This window comes from Carettochelys insculpta, chromosome 2 (genome assembly GCF_033958435.1).
Source record: "Carettochelys insculpta isolate YL-2023 chromosome 2, ASM3395843v1, whole genome shotgun sequence".
Lineage (NCBI taxonomy): Eukaryota > Metazoa > Chordata > Testudines > Carettochelyidae > Carettochelys > Carettochelys insculpta.
The window spans coordinates 142,230,720-142,257,751 of NC_134138.1; the positions used below are offsets into that span (position 1 = coordinate 142,230,720).

At 46.7% G+C, this 27,032-nt stretch overlaps 1 protein-coding gene across 2 annotated transcripts in view; it reads left to right on the forward strand.

The window, feature by feature from the left end:
* The first annotated feature begins 476 nt into the window (after nt 1–476).
* The window catches only part of CDH12 (cadherin 12), a 255,751-nt gene continuing 229,195 nt past the window's right edge, over nt 477–27,032 (forward strand). For both annotated transcript variants that reach the window (XM_074985953.1, XM_074985954.1), the window contains exon 1: nt 477–707. In XM_074985953.1, the coding sequence (XP_074842054.1) occupies nt 477–707 (231 nt within the window). The remainder of the gene's footprint in view (nt 708–27,032) is intronic.

The following is a 27,032-nucleotide window of genomic DNA, read 5'->3' on the forward strand; positions in this document are numbered from 1 at the left end:
ATTTCAGTGCTTCATTAGTAAACTTTGACATGGCCATTTGTGTGGCCATTTCAAAGTTTTGGGATAGTGTACACATAGCCAAACACAATATTAAACGGGAAAAGAATGAGCTATTCCTTCTGTGCAACATCCTGCCACAACTCAATGTTATCAGTAAAGTAATACTAGTTTTTAAAACTGTTTCTGCTTCTTTTTCTCCGTTTCAAGAAACTAATTAGGTGTGAGAATTCTAATGAACACTTCTATGTAATTTTATGTAATTTAATTTTGCCATGTAAATCTCTTTTATAGGTCCCTCTAGATGGAATTCAGTGCGGCTAAAACCTTGTCATCAGAAGAATTAATGTCTGCATTAGCATTTCTGCAATAAAATCTGAAGCTAAGTGTTGGAGGTCCCAGACATCTCAAACCTGGATTCTACAGCTTTCCATTAAGGGCTGGAATTTTTATTACTTGCTCTAGGGAAGCCTTTGCCAATGCTTACAAGGAACTGTTTATCCCTGCTTCTTTGGGTTCTGTTTGATGGAGGTCTCCTAACGCCATTGCACCCTCAAGTACAACAGATTGTAGAATCAGAGCCAAGAGACAATGTTGTTACAATGCCAGGGAGGAGGTCATCCTCCCAACGGGTCAAACGAGGCTGGGTATGGAACCAGTTCTTTGTGCTGGAAGAATACATGGGCTCTGAACCCCAGTACGTGGGAAAGGTAAATTTTTGCTCTTTCTTTAAAAGCTGAAATGACATATAGTAGTATTAGATATAAATGTGTACATTTTAGACAAAATTAATTTTCGCCATCTTGCCCGCCCCCAACTTCCATAAATTTAACCTGAGTCTCCTGGTGTATGGGTATGTGATGGATCATACAAAATATTAATGCGAACTGTATCTGAACTAAATTTAAGTCCAAAAAGTCTCTCACTTTTTCTGCAGTTTATAAATAAATACCCCATATTTGGTGTTTTCTACACATTTGCACATTAGCAAAGAGAACTCTAAAACTATTAATAAATACAAGTAGCATATGGTATAGAGCACTTCATTTGGAGTGAATTATCATAATAATTTCCACTTGTTTCTGTGCAGTTATACTGATTTATATTAACTGAAAAGTAGCTCCTATTTGTTTTGAGACTACAAACAACTTCCCAACTCATCTTATAATTAATGTGGGTATAATTTTTTTTATCCATAAATATATAATACTTACTGTCTAACAATATTCATGTTGAACTAATTTTCTTATCACTTGGTGTAGAGGTGATATAATTCAGGGAATTCTGAAACATTCTGATGTAGCATGTATAATTAAATATAATGGGTGTGTATACACTCGGAACTAACTTCAAAGCTAACTTTGAATTTAGGCACTACTTCAAAATAGCCAACAGAGAGTCTATACACATTTTCCCTTACTTTGAAGTTGACTTTGAAGTAGGGACCCCAGCTTCGAAGTCCTTGCTCCAGTCCCAGGAATGCAATAGTGCCCTACTTCAAAGTAAGGTGAGTGTGGACGCTCAATTTCAAAGTTGCTTACTTCAAAGTGAAACTTTGAAGTAATCAACTTTGAAGTTATTTTTGTAGTGTAGACAATATGATCTATTATAGTGCTGTTCATCAGTGTCAGCTTTATATGTAAGATTAATTTCAAGGATTGGATTTGAATCTGCAGCTTTCATTCGAGTGTCCAAGCTTACTTCTACTTCATCCAACTAAAGTACTGTCATTTCTGTGCTTGTGTACTACAGGATTAATCTCTCTACTCCAGCACTCTCTGGATGTCACCAGTGCTGAGCCAGAGAATTTGCCGATTGATGGGAGGTCAATATTGTCTAACAACATAACCAACACTTTCACTGCTTACTGGGCTCTTAGAGGATATTTAGGGGTGAATTACAACTGAATAACAGCACAGAACACTGAAAGCCAGAGCTGGTGACTGTAATCAAACTTTATGGGAATGCAGAAAACTTGACTGCTCCTATGATAAGGGGTGGTCTGGCTAAATAAAATAATGCCAATTACAGACGTTGCCAGATGAGAGAAAGCTGGACTAAAGAAGTTCAACCTATATTACTCACATTAGTTTTTTGGCAAACACCTGCTTTTGGGCTGTTAAGGACAATTGATGTTGTGATACCATGTGTTTCACTTTCTGGTCATTCCTATTATTTCCATGTGTCTCTGATAAGGTTGCTTCATGTCACATGATTCAAACAAATATACTAATATGATGCAGCTGTGCAAATTTATGTGTAAACAGGCAGAAACATGTGAGTGCACACACTGATGCACTAAAATATAAGGAGTGCATCACAATAAAAGGTTTGTGTGTGTCTGTTACATTGACCCCCTACAAACCAGGTAAGGAAAAATAGAAGACTCCATAAAATCCACAAGGGACTTTGTTTTGGCCAGTCTAAAGTGAAATGTGTTCAAATATTATAGCTTTAGGGCTTATCTATACATACGAAAAGAACAACGTGCTGGCCATCAATCTTCCAGAGTTTGATTTTGCACATTTGGCGAAGACATGGCAAAATTAACCTCTCTGGGCTTGCTATTGACCCCTCAGTTTTGGCCCCATCCCAGAACCTAGGGAACCCACAAATCCACTAGCCCTTCCCCCCTACACTCTGGGGCTGGTGTGTGAGGGGAGTGAGGGAGTGTTGCCGTCCTCTTTTTTGGTTTGGTTTGGTTTGGTTTGGTTTTTCAATTGGAGGCTATGTTAGTGATGTTTTTTTTTTTTTTGATTTTTTTTGTTTGTTTATTTTGTTTGTTTTGTTTTTCTTCTCATTGTGGTACCCTTCAATGATTTTTTCTGTGGGTCAGTGGCATCTGACCCAAAAAAAAAAAAGTTCCTCACACAAGCCATTAAGCCACCATGGCTCATATGATCTTAATGATCTTATGAGAACTTTATGGTCTTATAAGAGAGGGCTCTCAAATCATTCTGAACCATTCTAGCCTTCCAAAGACATGACTAGCTCATATTATCCTTGCATCAATAATGGGTAATATTTGTGCATCTTCTACTGGTCAAACCAAAAGACCCATTTTAGGTAAGTAGATATATTGGTCATGACTACAATTTACAGATTAACCAGGCCTGCCTTCAATTCTGAAAAAAACAAGTCCTGTGGCACCTTATAGGCTAATGGATATTTTGGAGCATAAGTTTTCGTGGGCAAAGACCCATTTTGTCAGATGCATCTGATGAAGATGGTCTTTGCCCATGAAAGCTTATACTCCAAAATATCTGTTAGTCGATAAGGTGCCACAGGACTTCTTGTTGTTTTTGAAGATATAGACTAAAATGGCTATCTCTCTGATACTTCTATTCTGAAGAGCTTTTTAGGGATTCAAGTTGCTGAAAAAAATGGAACTCTTTGGCTACGTCTACACGTGCAGCCAACATCGAAATAGCTTATTTCGATGTTGCGACATTGAAATAGTCTATTTCGATGAATAACGTCTACACGTCCTCCAGGGCCGGCAACGTCGATGTTCAACTTCGACGTTGCTCAGCCCAACATCGAAATAGGCGCAGCGAGGGAACGTCTACACGTCCAAGTAGCACACATCGAAATAGGGATGCCAGGCAAAGCTGCAGACAGGGTCACAGGGCGGACTCAACAGCAAGCCGCTCCCTTAAAGGGCCCCTCCCAGACACAGTTGCACTAAACAACACAAGATCCACAGAGCTGACAACTGGTTGCAGACCCTGTGCCTGCAGCATAGATCCCCAGCTGCCGCAGAAGCAGCCAGAAGCCCTGGGCTAAGGGCTGCTGCATATGGTGACCATAGAGCCCCGCAGGGGCTGGAGAGAGAGCATCTCTCAACCCCCCAGCTGATGGCCGCCATGGAGGACCCAGCAGTTTCGACGTTGCGGGACGCGGATCGTCTACACGGTCCCTACTTCGACGTTGAACGTCAAAGTAGGGCGCTATTCCTATCTCCTCATGAGGTTAGCGACTTCGACGTCTCGCCGCCTAACGTCGAAGTTAACTTCGAAATAGCGCCCGACGCGTGTAGACGCGACGGGCGCTATTTCGAAGTTGGTGCCGCTACTTCGAAGTAGCGTGCACGTGTAGATGCAGCTTTTATCACCCATAAGGGTATGGACATAACTGCACTTTAAGATAAGTAATATTGCTGCATCTTGAATACTTAGTGTACACTTTAGGGAAATTTGCCTCTCATGTGTCACTTGTATAAAAAATAAATAAAATATAAAAAGTATGCTCATGGAAAACAAAAATAATTGAGAAAGGGTAAAGAATACTTTATTAACATTAAGGAGGGGGAAAAAATCTGTTTCCAGGACATGAAAAGTGTTTCAGCTGGTCATCTGTTGAAACAATGTGTGATTCAATGTTGTGCTTATTATCAATTGCCTCTGTGGCAGAATTTTATCCTTCATAAGCATTTATTTCCAACAATCTATCTGAGATCACTGAATAAGTTATTTTAGCTGGTTCTTTGTCTGATTTCCCTAAAGGATTAAAACTGTGTCAGTGTGTTCATATACATACATATAAAATTGAATATATAGTATCTACTGTATCTGTTTATCTAGGACAGAGGTGTTCTTTAACCTTTTGAATAGTAGCGTGGTATGCTCACCCCGCTGGGAAGAGAGTATTCAGGTACTCATCCACTGCATAATATGAAAACTCTGTTTAAGACAAAGTCAGGGAGGTAATAGCTTTTATTGGACCAGTGTCCTGTTGGTGACAGAGGCAAGCTTTTGAGTGACACAGAACTCTACTTCAGGTGTGGGAAAACTATTCTCAGTGTGACAGCAAAATGCAACAATTTGTCACATTTTGTAAGGGACTATTCAAGTTAGAGTGGCCTGGTAACAACTCTGTTGTCATAAGACAAAAATGAGGGGGCTAAAGGATTGCAGTAATAAGCTGTAAATCCAGTGTCACTGTTGAGTCCATGATTTTTCATGTCTAGTAGAGTAATAAGTATAAGCTCCCAGGCTCATCTTTTGAAAGTGTTCCACAGGTTTTCTCTGAGGATGAGGACTTCTAGGTCACACAGACAGTGATTGCTTTGTGAAAAGGGATCATCCATAGGTGAAAGGGTGTTTTTGTCTTTTTTTCATTTTCCTTTGGAGTTCATTCAAGAGCATAGTGATTGCCCTGATTGCACCCACATATTTATTATTGGGTCATTTAAAGCACTGAATGAGGCACACCTTGTGCTGTGATAAGCATGTATCTGATCCATGGATCTTGAAGTATGCTGTGGGAAGTGTTGATCATTGTAGTAGTTGTCCCTTTATGTTGATCACTGTAGTAGTTGTCACAGATTTTGAACATGTCTCAGGTTTTGCATGTGGTGCACAAACAAGTGGCCAAATATTTCCCAAAACTAATGTTTACTTTATCTGTAGCATCAAACAAAAGCTGTATATTTGGGAAGCAATTCTTGACTTAGCACTTGTAGTTTATAAATTAACTGCTAATTTCACTAAACATTTAGGCATGACTACTTAATTTTGTAAGTTTCCTGGAATGGAGTGAAAGAGATTTACAGCGGAAATATCAGATATAGGCTGTGTCTACACGAGCCAAAAACTTCAAAATGGTCATGCAAATGGCCATTTCAAAGTTTACTAATGAAGCGCTGAAATACATATTCAGCGCTTCATTAGCACGCGGGTGGCCACGGCACTTTGAAGTAGAAGCGGCTCACCACCGCGCAGCTCGTCCAGATGGGCCTCCTTTTCGAAGGGACCCCACCCACTTCGAAGTCCCCTTATTCCTATCTGCTCATATGTATTTCAGCGCTTCATTAGTAAACTAGTGTAGACCTAGCCATAATGAGGCAAAACTCTCAATCCATTTTATGTTGGTTTTCTGGAGATTATCTTAAAAAGTGTCAGGTTGCATTTCAAAAGACAGTTGCAGAAACTGATGGGGACTAGGCTAGCTCATGGTTAGAGAACCTGAAATAACATTTGAGGTTGACACTGGATATGTCAACGTCATCAGTGCTTATGCACCCATGTTGACATCGTGTACCGAAGACAAGGCTGCTTTTATTATAATCTTCAGAAAGTTATCAACTCCTTTCCAACTATCAAACAATTGTACATCCTTGGCAACTTCAATACAAGAGTTGGATGCAACCATCAGTCCTGGCCCGTGTTCCTCAGTCATCATGGTATAGGGAAAATGGAACAAAAATGGTCAAAGACTTCTCAAATTCAATTCTCAGAATCAGCTCTGCATTACTAATACTTTCTTTAACTTGAAAGAGTGTCACAAGATTTCATAGCACCACGCCAGATCCGCTCACTGGCATCAACTTAACCTTGTACTGGTATGCAGGAAATATCTCAACACCATAAAATTTACACGCACATACCACAGTGCAGATTGTGACACTGATCACCCTTTGACCACCAGCAGAGTGAAAATTATCCCAAAGAAACTGTATATGGCTAAAGACTGCAGTAAGTCAAAGATCAATACCCTCAGTACCAAAGATGGGCTGAAATGTTGTGTTTTCACAGATGATCTCAATTGCAAAATGGAACACAAACCAGACCCACAAACGGTTGATGAAACATGGTCCACGCTGAGAGATGCAATATACGATTGTGCCAAATCTGCCTGTAGAACACGTAAATTTTCCAACAAAGACTGGATCAATGAAAATGCAGACATTATTAAGCTTCTTCTCGAAGAAAAACACAAAGCACATCTGAATAACATAAAGAACCTGTTTCAAAGCACAGGAGATCAACTTCGACATGCAAGATTTGTTCTTCAGAGAGAATCCAGGCAGTATGCAAACAAGTATTGGGATGATCCACGTTCTAATATTCAAAAGGCATCTGATTTGGGTGACCTGAAAACGATATGTGATGGAGTGAAGAAAGCACTAAGACTAAACATTATCAAAGTCACCCCACCAAAGCTTTTAAATGGACAGGTGATCACAGACAAAAAGCTGAAGATGTCCAGATGGGTGGAACACTTCCCATGAGCATACAGTACAACCTGAACTTGACAACCTCATCCCATCCCTTCCAGAAATGTCTGAGCTAGATGCAGAGCCCACAGAGGAGGAACTTTCTCAAGCTCTTGATGCTCTCTCCAATGGAAAAAGTGCCAGGAAATGACAGAATCCCACCTAAAGTCCTAAAGGCAAACAAGGCTCTCCCTCTTCCCCTATTATTTACTCTTAAAATGTTGGAGAGAAGAAGATGTCCCATGTGACATGAAGGATGCAAACATCATCAACCTCTATAAAAACAAAGGTGACAAGAGTAACTGCAACAACTACAGAGACAGCTGGTTACAGAGGTTCACAGGAAAATGAAGACATGTTACAGTCACTGATGGATTCTCTGTCCAGATCTTGCAAGTTGTTTTCCTTTGACATAAGCATGAAGAAAACTATTGTATTCACTCAAGGTATACCTCAGCGACCTAATGTCATTCTGGAAGACAGCCCATTATATGTGGTTCAGCAATTCTGTAACCTTGGATCTACTGTCACCACAAACTTATCCATGGATGAAGAACTAAACATCAGAATTGTGAAGGCAGCTACTATTTTGACAGACTTATGAAAAGTGCATGGAACAATCCTAAGCTGTCAGTGAAAACAAAGATACTAATCTACCAGGCATGTGTATTAAGTATCCTGCTATATAGTTCTGAGGGCTAGACCACCTACTCGAACCAGGATTAAAAACCGAACAGCTTCCATCTTCACTGTCTCTGCAGAATTATGAATATCCACTGGCAGATAAAGTTTCAAATGCAGATGTCCTGTCAAGTTCTGGCATACCCAGACTCACAGTGATCATCAACAGCAGGAGACTGTGTTGGCTTGGTCATGTGAGAAGAATGGGTGATGAACATCTTCCCAAAGAAATCCTCTTTGGTGAACTGTTATGTGGGTTGAGAACAAGAGGAAGACCAAAGCTAAGATTCGAGGATACATGCAAAAATGCGATGAAAAATTTCAGCATCGATCCAAAATCCTGGGAATCTACATCATCAGATTGAAATACCTGGTGCTGATTGATATGACAAGACACATCATTCTTTGGTAGGATATGTGCAAGCCACACAAAAGAACTTTGTCTTAGAAGGAAAAGTTCTCAGACTCAAGAATTCGAAAATAGACTGACATGAAGTTATTGCAGTTGACCGTGTAAATCCAATATTGGATGGATCAGCCATGAGAGAACCTGCAGACTCAAACACTGCCTATAGACCCTCACTGCCACCGCTAACCACCATCTCTTGAGATGAAAAGGGGCCATATGTAGTTAAATACAAATACAAAGAGCAAGATTATCTCCTCAGACCTCTGTTTGACTTAGAAGGTTAAGTGTACTCAGGGCCCCTGATCATCAGGCTAGCTCTAGCTCAGGTTGGCAGCTTTATAATCCCACAAAACTGGCTGTCCTGATTCTGCCCGTACCATGTCCCATCTCTGAGTCCTTGCCTGCCACTTGCTTCACGTTCACTCAATTTCAATGTGCTGGGGGTGCAGGCTCTGGGATGGGTCCAAAGGAATAACAGTGCAGGGTTCAAGATAGGATTCTGGGCTGAGGTAGGACGTTGATGCTTGGAACATCTAGGGGTGCAGACGCTGGGGTAGGGGTGGGGATGAGGGGTATGGGTGTAGTAGAGAGTTTCAGGCTGGAGCTGAGAGATTCAGTGTGTAGCAGGGGGTGCAAGTTCATGGGTGGGACTAGGGATGAGAGGATTGAGGTGCAGGGAGGCCTCAGGGCTGGAGAAAACAGTTGGGGGGTACAAAATTCAGGCTCTGCTGGGGAATTTGGATACGTGAGGAAAATCCAGTCTGAGGCAGACATTTGGGGTGCAGGAGATGGTTTAAAGTGTGGGGTCCTGATAGCACTTACCATAGCTCCCAGAAAGCAGCTGCCAAGACGCTGCAGCCCCAAGGTGCATAGCAGGCAACCAGGGATGCTCGTACCCCTCCCCATGCAGCTCCCACTAGTTGTATTTTCCAGCCAATGAGAGCCATTAGGGCAGTGCTGCTGGCACAAAGGTAGTGTGCAGGTCTTCCCTGAGCACCCCCTGAGCACCAGGATCACAGGGTCCTGGCAGCTGCTTCCAGGAGCTTTGCAGAACCAGAGCAGAGGGGATCCTGCTTTAGGCTGGGCCATGACTGTGCCACTGGCAGGAATTTGAATGGTACAGTGAGCAGCACTGACCAGAGTCACCAGGTTCCCTTTTTGACTGGGCATTCTAGTCAAAAAACAGATATGTGGTTATCCTCTCCTCAAAACATCTTAAAGCTGTAGCAGGCCTCGGACACTACAGGATTTTGCTGCTCCATTACATCTTTTATTCATCCAGTCATTCTCTGATGTTCTCCTTCTACCTATGTGGGAAAGCAGGTCTCCACACCAGGGAGCCAGCAGGGAAACTCTCTATATTGTACCTGATAAGCTGGCCCACAAACTTGAAATATGAACACCAGAGCACTCACCATTAAAGGGAAGTGAGTTGATGGCATCAACCCATTTGATGATGGGCTGGTATCAACATTACAAAAATCACCAGCATATTTGGTGCTTTTATTTTCAGGCTTAGAGGAAACACTAGGGACTGAATGTTCCAGGAGTGTGAACTTGTCCTCTCTCTTCCAGCCTGATGCCACACAGACAAAATTGGGTCCTGGAGAGGCATAGGGAAGAAAGATTGAATGGCAAGTGCTATAATTCTCCTCTAGATAAACATAAGATTCTGGGGTTCTTTATCTAAAACTGTTTACAAATTCTACATTCACCTGAAGGAAATAAAACAAAGCAGTTGAATGGAAGATAACTGCACACATATAATTTGAAACAGTATTGCCTTTAAAGACAAATCTTAGACTAAATTTCTGAGGTATATGCCTGGCTAATCTGATTTTCTTTTAAATTATATTTTAATAGATTTCTATTATTGAGTACTACCATGCTAACATTTCATTTGCCAGCTGTCACCCAGCTTTTGGGCTAGGACATCTGATTCAAAACACTTAGGAGGTCAGGCTACTGAAAAGAGCACTAGGAAGAGCTCTGTGTATCGTTCCCATCAGTTATTCACATGGTGTCACTTTCAAGCAGGTAAAAGAGATGGTGTTTCAGGGACTCTTGCCTATGAAATATATTAATTGAGAGTGCATACCCATGACAGCTATAATCTAGCAGCATTGCTAAAAATAGTAGTAAAGTCACAGCAGTGCGGGTTGTACAAGCCAGGACATTCTGAGAGAGGACTGTGGATTAATACTCAGGAGCTACAAACTCACGCTACTATGTTCAGATCATGTAAGTCCCTTTAATGGAGGATTTTGAAAGTTTTGCATCTTGTTCATCCCATAAAGTACATGAGATACAAAATATATTTGACAAATCACAGAAGACTGAGGGATGAAATTTTGTTCAATGGAGCTGTAGAAATAAATTAAACTACCAGTAGAAACTTAAATTTACTTTTGTTTCCATTTGTAAGGTTTTCTTTTGTATGAAGTTCATAAAGATGCCAAATCACTGTAATAAGTTGTAAAGAATAACACACTTCTTGCTGCTGTTGTTTCAGGCACCTTTGTGGAAAATTATAAACTGAGGTATCTATCACAGCAACAACTTCAAAACGAAACCTCCATTTAATTTCTTTCGCAAAAGGATAAAAATGTAGACTTCTGAGGAGAATGAGAAAAAAGTTGATTGGAAACACAGACTCCTCAAGTTGGGACCCCCTTCCTGATAGTTAGAGGTGGCTGGTCAATTATCATTCCTCACACAATAACATCAGTAATCTATGATAGCATGCGATGCAGATAGCAGAGTATGTTGTGAATGAGAGCATGTCTACACTAAGAGGTTAGATTGAATTTGACCTTACTTCTCATAGAATCATGGAATCCTGGGGATGAAAAGGGATGTAAGGAGGTCATCAAGTCCAACACCCTGCCTAAAGCAGGATCAACCCTAACAAAATTGTCCCAGCCAGGACTTTGACAAGTTGGGATTTAAAAATCTCTAGGGATGGAGCTTCCTCCACCTCTCTATGTAACACACTACAGTGATTCACCACTCTCCTGAGCTGAGTCTACATGTGAGCACTCCACCAAAAGGGGGAAAATCCGCAGGGAGAGGTCAAAATCGCAGCTGTCGAAAGGGAGTGGCAGCATGCAAAAAGTGGATTGATGGGTCAATACATCCTTTCAAAGGACCACCGCAGTTTTTTGAAAGGGAATGTCCACACAGCTCCAAGATTTCCTTTGAAAGAAGGGAGGCAGGACACAGCATGGATGGGGTCCCAGGGCTGACAATCCCTTACAGGACCTCAGCCAGCCTCTCCCTTAAAGAGCCCCTTCCTCCACCCTGCATGAGCTGAGTGCTGCCCAGCTGTCCCCAACCTGGCAGAGCCCTCTCGTGCTCCAGGATGGAGGAGCAGCAGCAGCTGCTGTATGAGGGCACCCTCATCCTGGAGACTCTGCTGTCAGTGCTCTGCCCTGTTGCAGAAGCTATCACCCCCACCTACTCAGCTGGCTGAGCAGCCCCCCTGGGGCTGTGAGGCCCCCCTGCCCAGGACACCACGAGGCTCCCCCTACTCCGGGTGCCCCAGTGCCTCTGGACCTATTCCAACGGCACTGTACCTGGTGCTGGGGGTGGGTAGGATGATGAATGGTGTCTGCAGAACTTCCAGGATGATGAATGGTGGCTGCAGACCTTCGATGAGATCTGTCACTGGCTCACCTCTGCACTCCGGCACCAGGACACCTGCATGTGGCCTGCTCTCAGCCTGGAGAAGTGGGTTTGCAATTGCCATCTGGTAACTGGCCACCCTGGACTCCCACCATTCAACAGTTTAGGGTGGGCAAGGCCACTGTCAGGGCTGTACTCATTGAGGTAAATCAGGCCCAGGTGATATGCCCCCCCCACAGGTGGATGGAGGGGGTAGGGTGAGGGGAAACCCTGGCAGCAGCAGCCAGGCAGGTGAGGGGCAGGCAGGCAGGGGGCAGGCTGGGATGGGGCTGTGGGCAGGGTGGGAGGGGGAGGAGCTGGTGGAGGGGCAGGCAGGGAGGGGCAGGCTGGGGGCAGGGGATGGGGGGACAGCCTGCCATGCCCACATAGGAGCACAAGTCCCCCTCACCCTCCATGTAGGTCATCAGAGCTATCAATGTGATGCTGCTGCCCAGAATCATTCACCTGGGGGATTCAGATGCCACTGTTGTGGACTTCCAGGACCTAGGATTCCCAAACGCTTCGGTGCCCTGGATGGATGCGCATCCCCATCCATGCCCCAGCACACAGTGCAAGCCAGTGTGTCAAAAGAAAGGGCTACCATTCAGTTGTCCTCCAAGCCCTGGTGGACACTAGGGGCTGGTTCACAGACATCTACGTGGGCTGAGCCGGGGTGGGCTGGCCACACCCACAATGCCTGGGTCTTCCGGAACTCCGGACCTTTCCAGCAGGTGGGGGCTGGCACCATACTGAGATCCTGGTGGGGCGGGGGCATCACCATACTGTTCTGCATGGTGGCAGATGCAGCCTTCCCCCTCCAGCTGTGACTCCTGCGACTGTACATGGGACACCTCGACCCCACCTGGGAGGCATTCAACCAGCACCTCAACCACGCCCGCAGCGTCATGGAGTGGGCCTCAGGGTGCCTTAAGGGGCAGTGGAGGTGCCTCCACAGGAGGTTGGAGATCAGGGTCCTCAACATGCCCCTTCATGGATGGCCACCCTCACACACACCTATCTCTCATGCACATCCGTTACCCACCATCCCTCCCCGAGGAGCACAGCATGAGGGAGTGTATGTAAAATAAACATTTATGCACAACAAATGTTATGTGCAACTATGTATGGGGGCGGGGGGAAGATGGTGTGGAGCAGGGAAAGAGGTCTCTTAACCTGGAGGGGCGTCAGGGGGCTCAGTGCAGGGCCTGGATGGTGGGTTGCGAGCCCTGTCGGCCCCATGATCCCCTGCCCCCAGGTGTGGGATCCCCAGCAGGCTGGGGAGGTGGAGAGGAGCACTAGCAGGTAAGGCCACAGTGGAGGGGCTCAGCATCAGTCTCAGCAGAAGGCAGCAGCAGGCAGCTGGGGAGGCCAGGAGGCAGGCCATGTTGGCTTCATGCTGCTAGAGTGTGGTGCTGATATCCTCCAGGGTGGTCAGCAGTCTGTCCCACACTGCCATCCACCTCTACAGGTTGGCCTCCATGAGCTGCAGGTGCTGTTCATCCACTTCTGCATGGCGGCTGGCTGAGTCCTCGTATGCCCACCGGGGCGCTCTAGGGCTGCAGACCTGATGGCATGCCATGTGGGGTGGGCCCTGGCCATCCTCAACATCTACTGGGGGGTTCTCAGGGACTAGGGATGGTGCAGAACTCTCCTGGCCCCCAGATGGTGCTGCTGTATGGAGAGAGGGACAGTGTGTAATGTATTATGTCCCAGTGGGGTCTGACCATGACCACCAAGTGGTCAAACAAAGAGGGGAACCTGACCGTCTACATCCCCTTCCACTTGTGCATCCAGGCTACTGGGAACCAGGCTCCTAGTCCATGGGGTGGGGGCAATGCACCAGCCAGCTGGTTGCACACAGGACCAGTGGTCCCGGGCCACAGACATCTGACAGAGTGGCAGCTGGGGGTCATGTCAGGTGGGTGGGCCTTCCCAGCGAGTGGTCCCAAGGTACTCTCTAGCCCTGACCAGCCGCCACCCCACAGGCGACTCATGATGCTGTTCACTGGGAGCAAGTGCTGTCCTTTGCTGGTGGGCCACCAAGGAGTGCTGTGTACCACAGCAGGCTGGGAAATGTGTGGTCCAGGACTACTGGTCCTGTGTGTGGCTGGCTGGTCAGTGCATCACCTCCACCCCATGGACCAGGTGCATGCCCCACCATGTTCTTAGAAAAAACTACTTCACCAGGAGGTGGTGAAGCATTGGAATGTGTTACCTAGAGAGGTGGTGGATTCTCCATCCCTTGAGGTCTTTAAGTCCTGGCTGGACAAGGTCCTGGCTGGGGTGACTTAGTGGAGGCTGATCCTGCTTGAAGCAGGGGGCTGGACTATATGATCTCCTGAGGTCCCTTCCAGCCCTATGATTCTGTGATTCTGTGTACATACCAGAAGGTCCCTTGGTGACATCTAAGGATGTCTGGCTCCCAGTCACCCGGCTGGATGAGTGGGAGGGGATGTAGATGGTCAGGTCTCCCCTCCTTGCTCAACCGCTCAATGATCACATTGACCTCCTGGGTCCCCAGTCCAGGCTGTTCCACTGCCTCTGGCTGTGGCTCATCCACTGACATATCAAAAACCATCGGTGGTGGGGAGGTGTCTCAGGGCCGCAGGATGCCCTGGAGCTCCTGGATGTAGGGGCAGGTAGCTGGGGCTGCCCTGGAGCAGCCAGCCTGGTTTCTGGCCCAGCCATAGCCCAGGTGAAGTTTCTTCACTTTGGAGTGTACTTGCTCAGCATTATGCTCTGGGTGGCCCCTCACAAGGAGGCCCTGGGCCACGTGGGCGAATGCTGTGGATTGCTGGTGCTTCACCCCAATTTTGTGAAGGACCTCCTCCTCTTTCCACAACCCAAGGAGGTTCCTCACTGCCCTCTCAGTCCAGGAGGTGTCCCGTTTTTTTTTCTCACCCCCTCCCAGAACCCTAGTATCCCTGCGAGGGCTCAGAGGGTGTTCCTGTGGGGGTTGGGTGCTAGTCATCATGGCCTGGTGCTGCTCTTGGGCTCCTGAAGGCATGCTGTTGGATCATGTGCTGGGGCTGCTCCTAGCATGCTCTCAGCTTCCTGCCAGTGGGTTCCTGAGTGCATGCTGCTTTAAGGCGGCTGTACCCAGCGATCAAAGCCTGCTGTTGCTGCCAGCTCGAGTGGCCCCATGCTCCAGCTGATCAGCGCCATGATGGACACCTCTTTTGAAAAAGCGGGCTGTAGAGCATTTGCACGTACTATTTCAACATAGTTTTTCGAAAGGGGACAATCTTCCTGATACAGGATCAGGGTTAAGATTTCAACATCTGTGCCCCATTCTTTCAATTTTCTTTCAAAATATGGTGTTGCATGTGTAGACACACCTTCAGTTCTTTAGAAAGCGGGCCACTTATTTTGACATTTCATGCACGTGTAGACACAGCTCTTTTGAAATAGTTTTTGCCTAATATCCAACCTACACCTGGCCCTCTGTAACCTGAGACCACTACTTCTTGTCCTGTCATCAGTCACTAGTGGGAACAGCCTCTCTCCTTTCTCTTTAGAGCATTTCTTCAGGAAGTTGAAGGCTTAGCCTCTCACCCTTCTCTTCTGCAAACTAAATAACCCCAAATTCCTCAGCCCCTCCTCATAGGTCATGTGGAGCCCCTTAATCATTTTTGTTGTCTTCCACTGGACCCACTCCAATGCATCCGTATTCTTTTTATACTGCGGGGACAAGAACTGGATGCAATACACCAAATGTGTCCTGACCAGTGCCAGATAAAGGGAATAATAACATCTCTAGATCTGCTGGAAATGTTCCTGAAATGCAGCCCAATATGCCATTAGCCTTCCTGGGTACAAGGGGACACTGTTGACTCGTATCCAACCTCTCATCAGCTGCCATCCCCAGGTCCTTTTCTGCTGCACTGCTCCTTAGCCAGTCTGTTCCCAGCCTGTAACAACACATGGGATTCTTCTATCCCAATTGTGGGACTCTGCGCTTCTCCTTGTAGAACCTCATCCTATCCTCCAATTTACCTAGGTCATGCTGGACCCTATCCCTACTCTTCAACATATCTACCTGACTCCCTAGTTTAGAGTCATGCAAATTTGCTAAGGGTGAAATCCATCTCCTCATCCAGGTTATTAATAAAAGGTTGAATAATACTGGCCGTAGAACTGACCCTTGGGGCACACCATTTGAAACCGACCACCAACCAGGCACTGAGCCATTGATCACTAACCTTTGGGCCCAATTGTCTAGCCAGCTTTCCATTCACCTTATAATCCATTTATCCAATCCAAACTTCCTTAACTTGTGGGCAAGAACATTGTAAGAGATTGTATAAAAAGATTTGCTGAAGTTGAGGTATATCACATCCACCTTCTTTCCCATGTCCACAGAGACAGTTACCTTGTCATAGAAGCTAATTAGATTGGTCAGGCATGACTTGCCCTTGGTGAATCCATGTTTACTACTCTTGATCACTTTCCCCTCTTCCAAGTGCTTCAGAATGGATTCCTTCCACGATTTTTACAGGAACTGTGTAAGGTTGACAAGTCTATAGTTCCCTGTATTATCCTTCTTTCCTTTTGTAAAGAGGAACAATATATTTGCCTTTTTCCAACCATATGGAACCTTTCCTGATCTCCACAAGTTTTCAAAGATAATAGCCAAAGGCTCTGTAATGACATCCTGCCAATTCCCTAAGTACCCTTGGATGCATTAAATCTGGACCCATGGATTTGTGTGCATCTAGCTTTTCTAAGTAGATTTTTACCTATTCTTTCCCCACTGAGGGCTGTCCACTTCCTTCCCATACTGCGTTGCCTAGTGTAGTTGTCTGGGAGTTGAATTTTTCCATGAAGGCAGGTGCAAAAAAATAATTGAGTACTTCAGCTTTTCATACATCTTCTGTCACCAGGTTACTTCCCTCATCCAGTAACCCTCCAAGACCCTCTCTGATCTCCCTCTTATTGTTAACATACCTGTAGAAACCCGTCTTGTTGCCCTTCACATTCCTTGCTAGCTGTAGTTTCAATTATTCTTTTGCCTTCCTGAATACTCCCCTGCATTCTTGAGCAATATAATTATACACCTCCTTAGTCATCTGTCCAAGTTTCCACTTCTTATACACATCCATTCTGCATTTAATCCCACCAAAGATTTCCCTGTTAAGCCAAGCTGATTGCCTACCATATTTGCTTTTCTTACTGTGCATTGGGATGGTTTGTTCCTGTGGCTTTAATAAGGTTTCTTTATAATACTGCCAGTTCTCCTGAACTCATTTCTGCCTCATATTAGATTTCCAGGGGATATTGCCCATCAGTTCTCTGAGGGAGTCAAAGTGTCTGCTCTTCTGAAATCAAGTGTCTGTATATTACTGCTCACTTTTACTGCTCACCTTCCTTTTGTCAGGATCCTGAAATCCACCATCTCATGACCTCTGCAGCCCAGGTTGCCGCCTACTTCTGTTTGTCCTACTTGTTCTTCTCTGTTTGTGAGCAACAAGTCAAACTGTGCATGGCCCCTGGTCAGTTCCTTCAGCACTTGTACTGGGAACTTATCCCCAGCATTCTCCAAAAACTTACTGAATTGCTCATGAAAAGCAGGAGTACTAAAATCGACCTTCAGAGCCCTTAAAGTTGGCAGACTGGTCCATGTCCACTGATTGCTTAGAAAATCAACCTAAGTCAGCTAAATTCAACCAAATGTCCTGTTGTAAACCAGGCCTGAAAGGCCTATTCAGTGCTTTCACTGATTAGCAGGAAAAGAGCAGATCTCATGACACAAACTACTAGATGGTACTAGGGATGAGCCCGAGGTTGTGGTTACACTTGAACCATTGGTCTAAGGATGTGTGAGAGAGTGTTCATGAAAGCTAAATTTAAATGTCTAGAAAAATGGCTGATTTTGTCTATAATAGGTTACCCTAAAATGCTTCTGTTGGCACATGTAGTTTCAGACAGACATGGGATTTTCAGGAGCACACTGAATGGATAAGAAATTGGTATGAAGGAGGAGGATTTCAAAGCATTTGGTGACTTTGTGGAGCAGTGAGGCAGTGAGATTGTGTGAAGAAGGAATGGGCTCTAATTTAACTAAAGTGGAGTATGACTATTTGCAGAGATGAATTGCAAAGTCTGAAGGGGATTTTAATCTAGATACCTAGGAAATGATGACAGATACTTTGGAACATTAATGGACATCTGGTAGAAAGAAAGAAAGAAAGAAAGAAAATCCTCTGTATCCAAGAAAGAATTAAAAGAGAAATTATAGTAGAACTGAAGAAGGAATAAGTTGAGATCACAGAGTTAAATTCTGGAAAACCAGAAGTGTGTCAGATTAGGGAGTTAAAATAAACAGCCAAAAAATAAAAACATAATGTCCCACAGTCCCTAATCTATGCAAGAATCTTGTAAGTAAAAATGCATTAGGGCGCTTAGAAATAGAAGGTGGTCATAACATCATAGGTACTACTAAAACATGGTGAGATGACACAAATCAACCAGATACAATAGTACTGTCTTATAAACTATACCTAAAAGATTTCTTTGAATCTCATGAGATACAATTCTGAGTTAAACAGCCCAAACAGTAGAATTTTTACAGATACAGGTCCAAAGTAATAATAATTTAGATATAGAAGTAATATTATTGTGCTGGCCTAAGGATAACCAAAGGGTATTGGGTGCTCAATGTTGTGGAGCCACACAGAAGTCACATTTCAAACATCCCATTTAATGAAGTTCAGAGGTAAAGTTCAGCTGTATGTCTAATTTTAATCTAAACTTGGAGATAATAGCTCTTACTGGCCATGTCTATGCTAGCCAGCTACTTCAAAGAAGCCAGCACAGCTTAGAAATAATGCACATCGCGTCTACACATGCTGCACGCTACTTTGAAGTTGAGATAGAGGTTAGGTGGAGAGACGCTGAAATCGCTATTCCTATCAGAAGATGGGAATAGCACTCTACTTCGATTTTAAACACCAAAGTAGGGCATGTGTAGACAATCCGTGTCCCTCTACTTTGAAATACCGAGGTCCTCCATGGTGGCAATCAGCTGAGAGGTTGAGACATACTGTCCAGCCCCTGGAGGGCTCTATGATCACCGCACACAGCAGCCTTTAAAGCACCATGGAACTAGATTTCCTGTGGCAGGAAGATGAGAGTGTGCGGTCAGCAGTACATGCAAGTGCCAGCCAAGCATGCCCTCCAGAGGCCCCAGTCCACCCACCCAATACCCATGGCAGCCAGTCAGCCCCTTGAGCGCCACCAGGGCTCCCCTCCTGAGGGGACCCAGGGCCCCCAGGCATCCAGCTGGGGGCGGGCAAGAAGTGGTCGGGCCCCTCCTGGATGGAGGACGATCTCCGAGACCTGCTGGGCCTCTGGGGTGAGGAGGAGGTGCTCCAAGTAATGGGGAGCAAGCAACAGAAAGCAGAAGCATTTTCCCAACTGGCTGAGGGCCTGACAACCCAGAGTCACCCTGCCCACACTCTGGATCATTTCTGGAGCAAGGTGGAGGGGTTGCGGTAGGGTTACTCCCGGAACTCAGCCAGCCAGTCTGGGACGTCCCCTGCCACTTAACTCTGTTACAGGGAGCTCAGGGCCATCCTGGGCCCCCAGGACACCTCCTCCCCCATGGCCATTCTGGACACCATGGCTGAGGAGCCCCAGCAGGCTTCAGAGCCAGAGTCCAGCCCAGAAGCCAGCCCTGCACCCCGGGCCCACCAGAGAAGCCTCAGGACTGCCAAGGATGGGTCCAGCAGTGAGGAGTGGAGGCTCCTCATCAACCTCCTGTCCCAGAGCTCCAACCAGGTGTCTGGCCGACAGACATCCGCCGATCGTAGCAGTTGATCATCAGGTACATACCCGCAAGGCACACCCCCCCAGGCCACAGGGCAGGGCCACCAGACAGGACCGGGACTCCCCACACTTCCAGCAGACCCCAGCCCACAACAGCCCCAGGATGGTGGCACAACCACCAGCGCCTGTCAGCACCCGCCCCCACAGACAGCGCCATGCCCTACCACCAGGACAGGGGGCAACCATGAAATGGGGCCACCCACAGGGACACCATGCCCATAACTGGGCACAGGGGATGGGGACCCAGTGTCCAAGGGACAGCAGGGGGGCACGGGCTGTGGGCCAGGGCACAGTACTAACGGCCTCCCTCTCCCACCCTCCCCATTTCTGCAGCCACATCATCTGAGGCTCCAGACAGCCAGGCACCTTCTGTCACCCTGGAGAGCTTGCTGGAAGCCAAGGACTGCCAGTGTCCAGGGGCGCCACTGGTGCTGGGATGGGTGGATCCAGGGGACAGCTGCCATTGATCCCCAGCTCCTGGTGACTCTCTGGTAGCAGGTGGAGGTAGCTGAAGAGAGGCTCCAGTATGACTGGGACGAGTCCGCCTGGCACTGGGCAGAATGGCAGAAGTTCATGGGTGTGCTCCAGGACATAGCTGGGTCATTCTGGGAGGCTGTGGCCTGGCTTCTACCCTCCCGCTGCACCTCCTGCTGCCCTCCCTGCTGTCTCACCCACTGACCTGCCTGCCACCCCGCCTGCCAGTCCCCCAGGACTGGAGTCCAATGGGATTGAAGACCAGCTGGAAGAGGGATCCTATCCCTACCTACCGGTCCTCCTGGCTCCCATCTTGCTGTGCCAGCGACCGCAGCTGGTGGGGTGGTGGGGCATGACCCAAACCTGCCGAGGGTCTTGTCCTGCACCCCCACCCCAGAGTGATGGGCTGACAGTTGAGCCATTCACTGCCTTCCAGTATATAGTTGTCCCCCCATTTGCATATTAGTTCCAGTTTGTTGTGCACATACCATAGACAGTTTTAGCAGTTAATCTATAATTCATAGTTTTATTTTTCAAAGAACCCTGTGAGATGTATGCCTGTTGGGGAATGGTGTGGGGGTGGTGTGCGGGTGGGTGGGGGTTGTGCAGGTGGTGTGCGGGAGGCCCACCAGGGATGGCCAAGGAGGTGTTCAGTGCCCCCGGATCAAAGTGGGACCACAGGGCCTTTCAGACCCATACCCTCTCCTGGTGGGCCTGGTGACTGGGTGCGGCAGCCACGTGGGGGAAGCCTATGCCCCTGTAGACCATCCACCCCTGGATAAAGGCCTACCCCTTGTTCTCGACAATGTTGTGGAGAGTGCAGCATGCACCCACAACCTGGAAGCTGTTCTAGAGGCCGACATTCAGGCGGGCAAGGAGGCACTGCCACGGTCCCTTCAAGCGGCCGAAGGTTCTCTTCACCACCTGGTGGGCATGGTTCAGGCAACTGTTGAACAGCTCCTGGCTGCTGTTGAGGTGGCCGGTGTATGGGTGCATGAGCCAGGGACGGAGGACATAGGCCGCATCTGCCACAAGGTAGAGGTGCACAGTGGTGTCCCCCAGACGGATCTCCTTCTGGCGGATGTAGGTTCCCGCTTTCAGCCGGCAGCACAGGCCCAAGTTCCAGAACACACGGGCGTCATGTGTACAGCAGGGCCAGGTCACTTAGACATCCTGGAAGTGGCACCGACTGTCCAACGAGTGGTAGCTCCTCCTGTTCATGTATCATCCCCCCCACTGTGGTCCAGGGTGCAAATGGAGTTATGGGTCCCATCTAGGGTCCCAAAGCAATTTGAGAACCCCATGGCAGCAAATACTGTGATGGCGACATCCAGGTCCCCGACTCAGACAACCCTCTGGAGAAGCAAGGCATTGAGCACATGGACCATCTGTTGGGAGGGGACATAAGCACCCATGAGGGTGTGCAGGATGCCACCACCCCCGCCGGGTATCCCCCTTCTGGGCAACCCCTGCCCAGTCCCTCCCTCCCTGACCCCCCTTCCTCCCCAGCCCCACATCCAGGCCACCCCTCCGGCACTGCACCACCCAGTGGGTGCATACCCAGGTCTCCTTACACCCAAGACAACCCTGACCATGGCCTTTCCCACACCAAACTGGTGGCCTACAGAGTGGTAGCTAGCTGGAGTGGCCAGCTTCCCAACAGCTATTGTGACCCTCTTCTTCATGGAAAGGGCGTGCCGCATCCAGGTGTCCTGGTGCCTCAGTGCAGGAGTGAGCCACTGGCAGGGCTCCAGGAAGGTCTGCTGGCATATGCGGAAGTTCCACAGCCACATGTTTTCATCCCACTCCCCCATGACCAGCTGCTCCCACCACTCGGAGCTGGTGGGGTAGCTCCAGAGGCAGCGGAGCACCCAGTGGTGGAGGAACAGGGGAGCCCGGTGGTCAGGGAGTGTCCTCATCTGCCCCTGGGGAGAGCTCCCCTGCCAGGAGCTGCTGGGTGACCTCCCGTGCATGACCTGCCAGGGTGCTTGCTCCCCAGGTGACAACCTGGAAGGCTTCCAGGTGCTGCTGCTGCTGCTGCTGCTGAGGGTCCATGGCTGCTTTGACTCAGTTTGCAAGAGTGTGGCTAGCGCTCTGAAGATCTTGTGCTGTGCAGGCTGAGTATGTCTGGGAGTGACCCTTTAAAGAAGCAGCTTGCTGTTGCCCTGGAAGGGCAAGTCCACCCTGTGACCACATCCTCAGGTTTTCGTGGGCCCTTATTTTGTGTGTAGATGCTCTGCTTTTCCGTCCGGGGTGGCCCCTTTTGATGTTCCCCATCACTAGGTTGAAGTTGGACATTGTCGGCACCAACCCCGGAGGACGTGTGGACAATACGCATCGAAGTAGCCCTATTTCGATGTCGTTATTTTGAAATAGGCTACTTCAACGTAGCGTCCTGGTGTAGACGTAGCCACTGGTGCATAAAGAGTGTTTGAAGGGTGAGAGCTTTTGGGTTCACATGTCAGTTGCTCACAACATCCTCTCTCAGCACCGCCAACAATAAACTGGTTCCCACTGAACAGGGTGGGGAACCCCTGGCCTGTGGTCTGGGTCTGTGCAATGACTTGTCTGGATCTCGATCCCGTGGCTTAGAGCTCCCCGCCCTGGCATCCAGCGTGTGGCAGGGTGAAGGATTTCAAGCCCCGATCCTCATGGGTTACATCAGACAAGTTGGAGCTGGATGCAGACCAGGGGCTCTGCTGAGGGTCAGGAAGCAACAGATCCCACAGCAGGGGAATGGGAGGGGGATCAGCAGCAGCCTTAGTACTGCTGCCCGGAGACTTCCTCCTGCTGTTCTGATTGGCCAGAATTCCAAGAACAGAGGGTGGGGAGAAGAACCATGTGTGTCTGGGGTGCTGCCCAGGTAAGCTGCAGCCCCCCCCATTGCCAAGACCCCAACTGCACCCTACTTCCCACCCTGACTCCCCATGTCCACTCTGCTCCTGTCTCCTCCTTTCCAGATTTCTCACCCCATCCTGTCTCCTCCCTCACTCCCAGATCCTGCACACCAACCCCTCACTCCTCCCACTCAGACCCTACACCCCTCTCCAGCACCCCTCCCACTCCCCATCCACACCCTTTTCCTGGGCCCTCCCTTCCAGACCCCAGACCCCAAACCCTTCTGCACCCTTCCTCCACCTAGATCCACATCCCCCAAGCCAGCTCCTGTGCCCCCTCCCATCCATACTACTAACTCCTTTCCTACACCTTCCTCCTGCCCAGATCACCATCCCCCCCCTCAACCTGCTCCTGCACCCTCCCTTCAACTAAAGCCCCATAGCTCTGGTGGTTTGTTTTTGTTTTTCAATTTGGTGGGTTTTTTTTCTCATTTGTGTGGCCTCCAACTGATTTGTCAAAGTGTCAGTGGCCTCTGACCTGAAATATTTTTCCCATCTCAGCCATAGAACATCATATCATAATCAAAGTCTCAGGTTTAATCTCCCATAGTACCCAAGATACTTTGTAGATTACTTTCTTCACATGGTGATGGCCTCTCTCATTGTCTAGGTCTCTGAGTTACAGTATTTTTGTTGTACGTCAGAGGTGAAATTTGTGAAAAGCAGTGAATGGGGAAAGAAAGGTGTCAAAACAAAAATTTACCTGATTGCATTAATGTTACTTGGCAGGTGTTTAGTTCTCTGTCTGACTGTGATGATATTCTTTTTAAAGGGTCCATGCAGAGATTGGTAGGGTATAAGAACATAGATACCCCCCCACCCCGAATGGGGCAAAATTTGACATATTTAAACTTAAAATAAAAGCTGGGTAGGCAATGTAGTCATTTGAACAGGTATGGACTTTGTCAATATTATCTCTGAATAGCTCAGTTATTTACCTTATGTTCCCAGATGAGGTACTGAGAAAGAAGGTAGATCAATAGACTTACCCAAGGGCACATAGGAAGTCTGCATAAGAACTATGCCCTGCTCTCCAGAGTCATGGTCCAGTGCTTTATACAGACCATCCCTCCAACCTCCTATCTACATTGTAGTTAGAAAGCCAAATTCATCGCAGTGGTCCAGTGCAGCTATATGAGTAAAAAAATTTAGCCTAACCCTTTTCTTTTTTTTGTTAATAAATCTTTAGACTTTAGATCTAAAAGAATTGGGGAGTGTGTTGTTTTGGTAAGATCCTAGTATATATTGACAGGGATCTGAGGCTGGGCCTTTTGGGGTCTGGAAGAATCCGTGTTTGCAAGGATTTGAGCTAATATTTTCTCTACCATTGCCAGGAGGGAGATGCCATGATAGTTTCCACAGTCTGATTTGCCACCCTTCTTAAAAAGGCTGATGGGTGTTTTGTATCTGAACCCTCATGGCATATGCTTCCTATCCTGGATCTTGAGAATCAGGAAGTGGAGCTGTTCGTGGTGTTCTGACCCACCTTCTTTGAACAGTTCAGCAGGGATTACATTTAGTCTGTTTGCCTTGTTATACTTCATTGCTTTGAAGGCAACTTGGACCTCACTCAGGGTAGGAGATGTTGCTAAATCATCCCTTAGCATCTGCTAAGGAATTTGGTTAAGAGATTCTAGGACCATGGTGGAGGGGCGGTTCAAGAGCTCATTATAGTGCTCCCTCCAGCGAGAAGCAATTGACTTTCAAGAGCTGGGTATCATCCTTTGATCTCAAGGGATCAATTCCATGGTTTCTGAGTCCATAAACAGCTTTGGTGGCATTGAAGAAACCTCTTGTATCATTGATGTATGTAAGATGCTGGAGTTCTCTTGCCTAATTCATCCACCCTTGGTTTTTCATAGTCCTTGTTTTAAGGACTTCTGCCTTGGCCTTGGCATGCACTTTCTCTGTTCATTGTGCAGGTGATGTTGCTTTGCCAGGCCCTAAAGGTCTTCTTTTTGCCTCAGTCAGGTGTTCAGTTTCCACGTTGTTCTCATCTAACCAGTCCTTATGCTTCCTGGACTGGTAGTCAATGATTTCTCCACAAGCTCCAATGCTGGCTTTTTTCAATTGATGCCAGTGTTCTCCTGCATCTTCAGTGTGTACTGTCAGCAGCTTCCTCTGGAGAGTTATCTGGAAGTCACTTCATCTGATGGGCTTTTTCAAGTCTTGAACATCAATCTTTCTTCAGATTATGTTGATCTTTCATCAAATAAATTCTATTTACTTCCCAAAATCCACAAACCTGGAAACCCTGGACGCCCTATCATTTCAGGTATTGGCACCCTTACCACCGGACTATCCAGTTACGTGGACTCCCTCCTCAAACCCAATGCCACCAATGCACCCAGCTATATCTGAGATACCACCGACTTCCTGAGGAAATTACAAAACATCGGAAAAGATCCTGATAACGCCATCCTTGCCACAATGGATGTAGAGGCTCTGTACACTAATATTCCACATAAAGACGGATTACAAGCAATCAAGAACACCATCCCTGATGCCAACACAGCCAATCTGGTGTCTGACCTCTGTTACTTTGTTCTCACACACAATCACTTCCGTTCTGGGGACAATTTATACCTCCAGATTAGTGGAACTGCTATGGGCACCCGCATGGCCCCACAATATGCTAATATATTTATGGCTGACCTGGAACAACGATTCCTCAGCTCTCGTCCCCTACTACCACTCCTCTACTTAAGATACATTGATGACATCTTTATGATTTGGACCCATGGTACAGAGGCTCTAGAAGAATTCCACAGAGACTTTAACAATTATTCTGAGAGGATGAGAAAGTACAAGAGGTAAAGGAAAGGGTTTTGCCTCAAAAGACACAACAATGTAAATAAAAGACTTTAGAGCAGTAGCAGTTACAGGCTGGTAAGTGTATAAAATCAATGTCAGCAGATTATTACAAGGCAAATAAGAAATAAAATAATTAAATGCTGATAAACTCAATTTAAGAAACAGTGAAGTGATGAACTTTTGTTGAAGTAATGAAGGAAATGCAAGGCAGAGTTCAGTTAAAAATTAACAGAAGATCATTTCGATCAAGAGATAATTATTTTCCATATGAATAAAATGTAAAATAAAAACTATGAAGGGTAGAAGTCATCCAAAAATACTGTGGGCTTGATGTCGTCTGTCAGGGTTAGTCCCTGGTGGGCTGCCACCTCTGTAGGTATCAGGTGATCACAACTCTCAGTGGCCACAGATTGCCATTCACAGTCAATGTGAACTGCAGGAAGCAGTGTCCCAGTCTGTGCCACTTCCCAACACTCCCATTGGCCATGATCAGTAATCCACAACTAATGAGAGCTGCGACTGTCAGATACCTTCAGAGGCACAGATAAATATAGTTGCAGCATCCTATCAGGAACAAACCCGAGCAAGCCAGCCTTTTTTTATTGCCCACCCGAGTCTTAAAGCATATTGATTCCTGAAGGCAACTGTTTCTCATGTTCATGTTCACGAAATTATTCATTACATTGTATTGAAAATGCAAACATTAATCTTGCTACAATTTATGTACACAAATAAGCACACGCAAGAGACAGAAAGAGAGACATGGGTATTACTCACAAACCTTGTTAGAGAATACTTGCACTTAAAATCAAGTTTATAGTTCTATCTGGTTTTCTTTTGCACATTCCATTTCAAATGTGCATTTTTAAAATACCTGGAGTTTTCTTTGTGCAAAATCCATTTGCACAGCTGCCTGGAAACTCTTATTATTTGTAACATCAATTAGTAATGCAGGATATAAGACATGTGATGTATGCTTGTTTGAACATGTTCTGATTTTTCACTTACAGAGAAAAGAGTGAATCAGGATCAGTCATCCTTCTCTCCAACTATATATCTATTAGTTATGGCCAAGTTTTAGTAACCACTTCATCTGATTTTTTCCCCTAATTTTATCCTCCACGTTTCCTCTGAGTCCTACAGGATCTTTGATATTTCTTGCTCATTACTGTTCCAACCCCTAGTACTCCATTAGGTTGACCCACTTACATACTGAGGAAGGATAAGGGGCTGCCTATAGATCTAATTGACCCTGATACTCTTCTCCTGAATT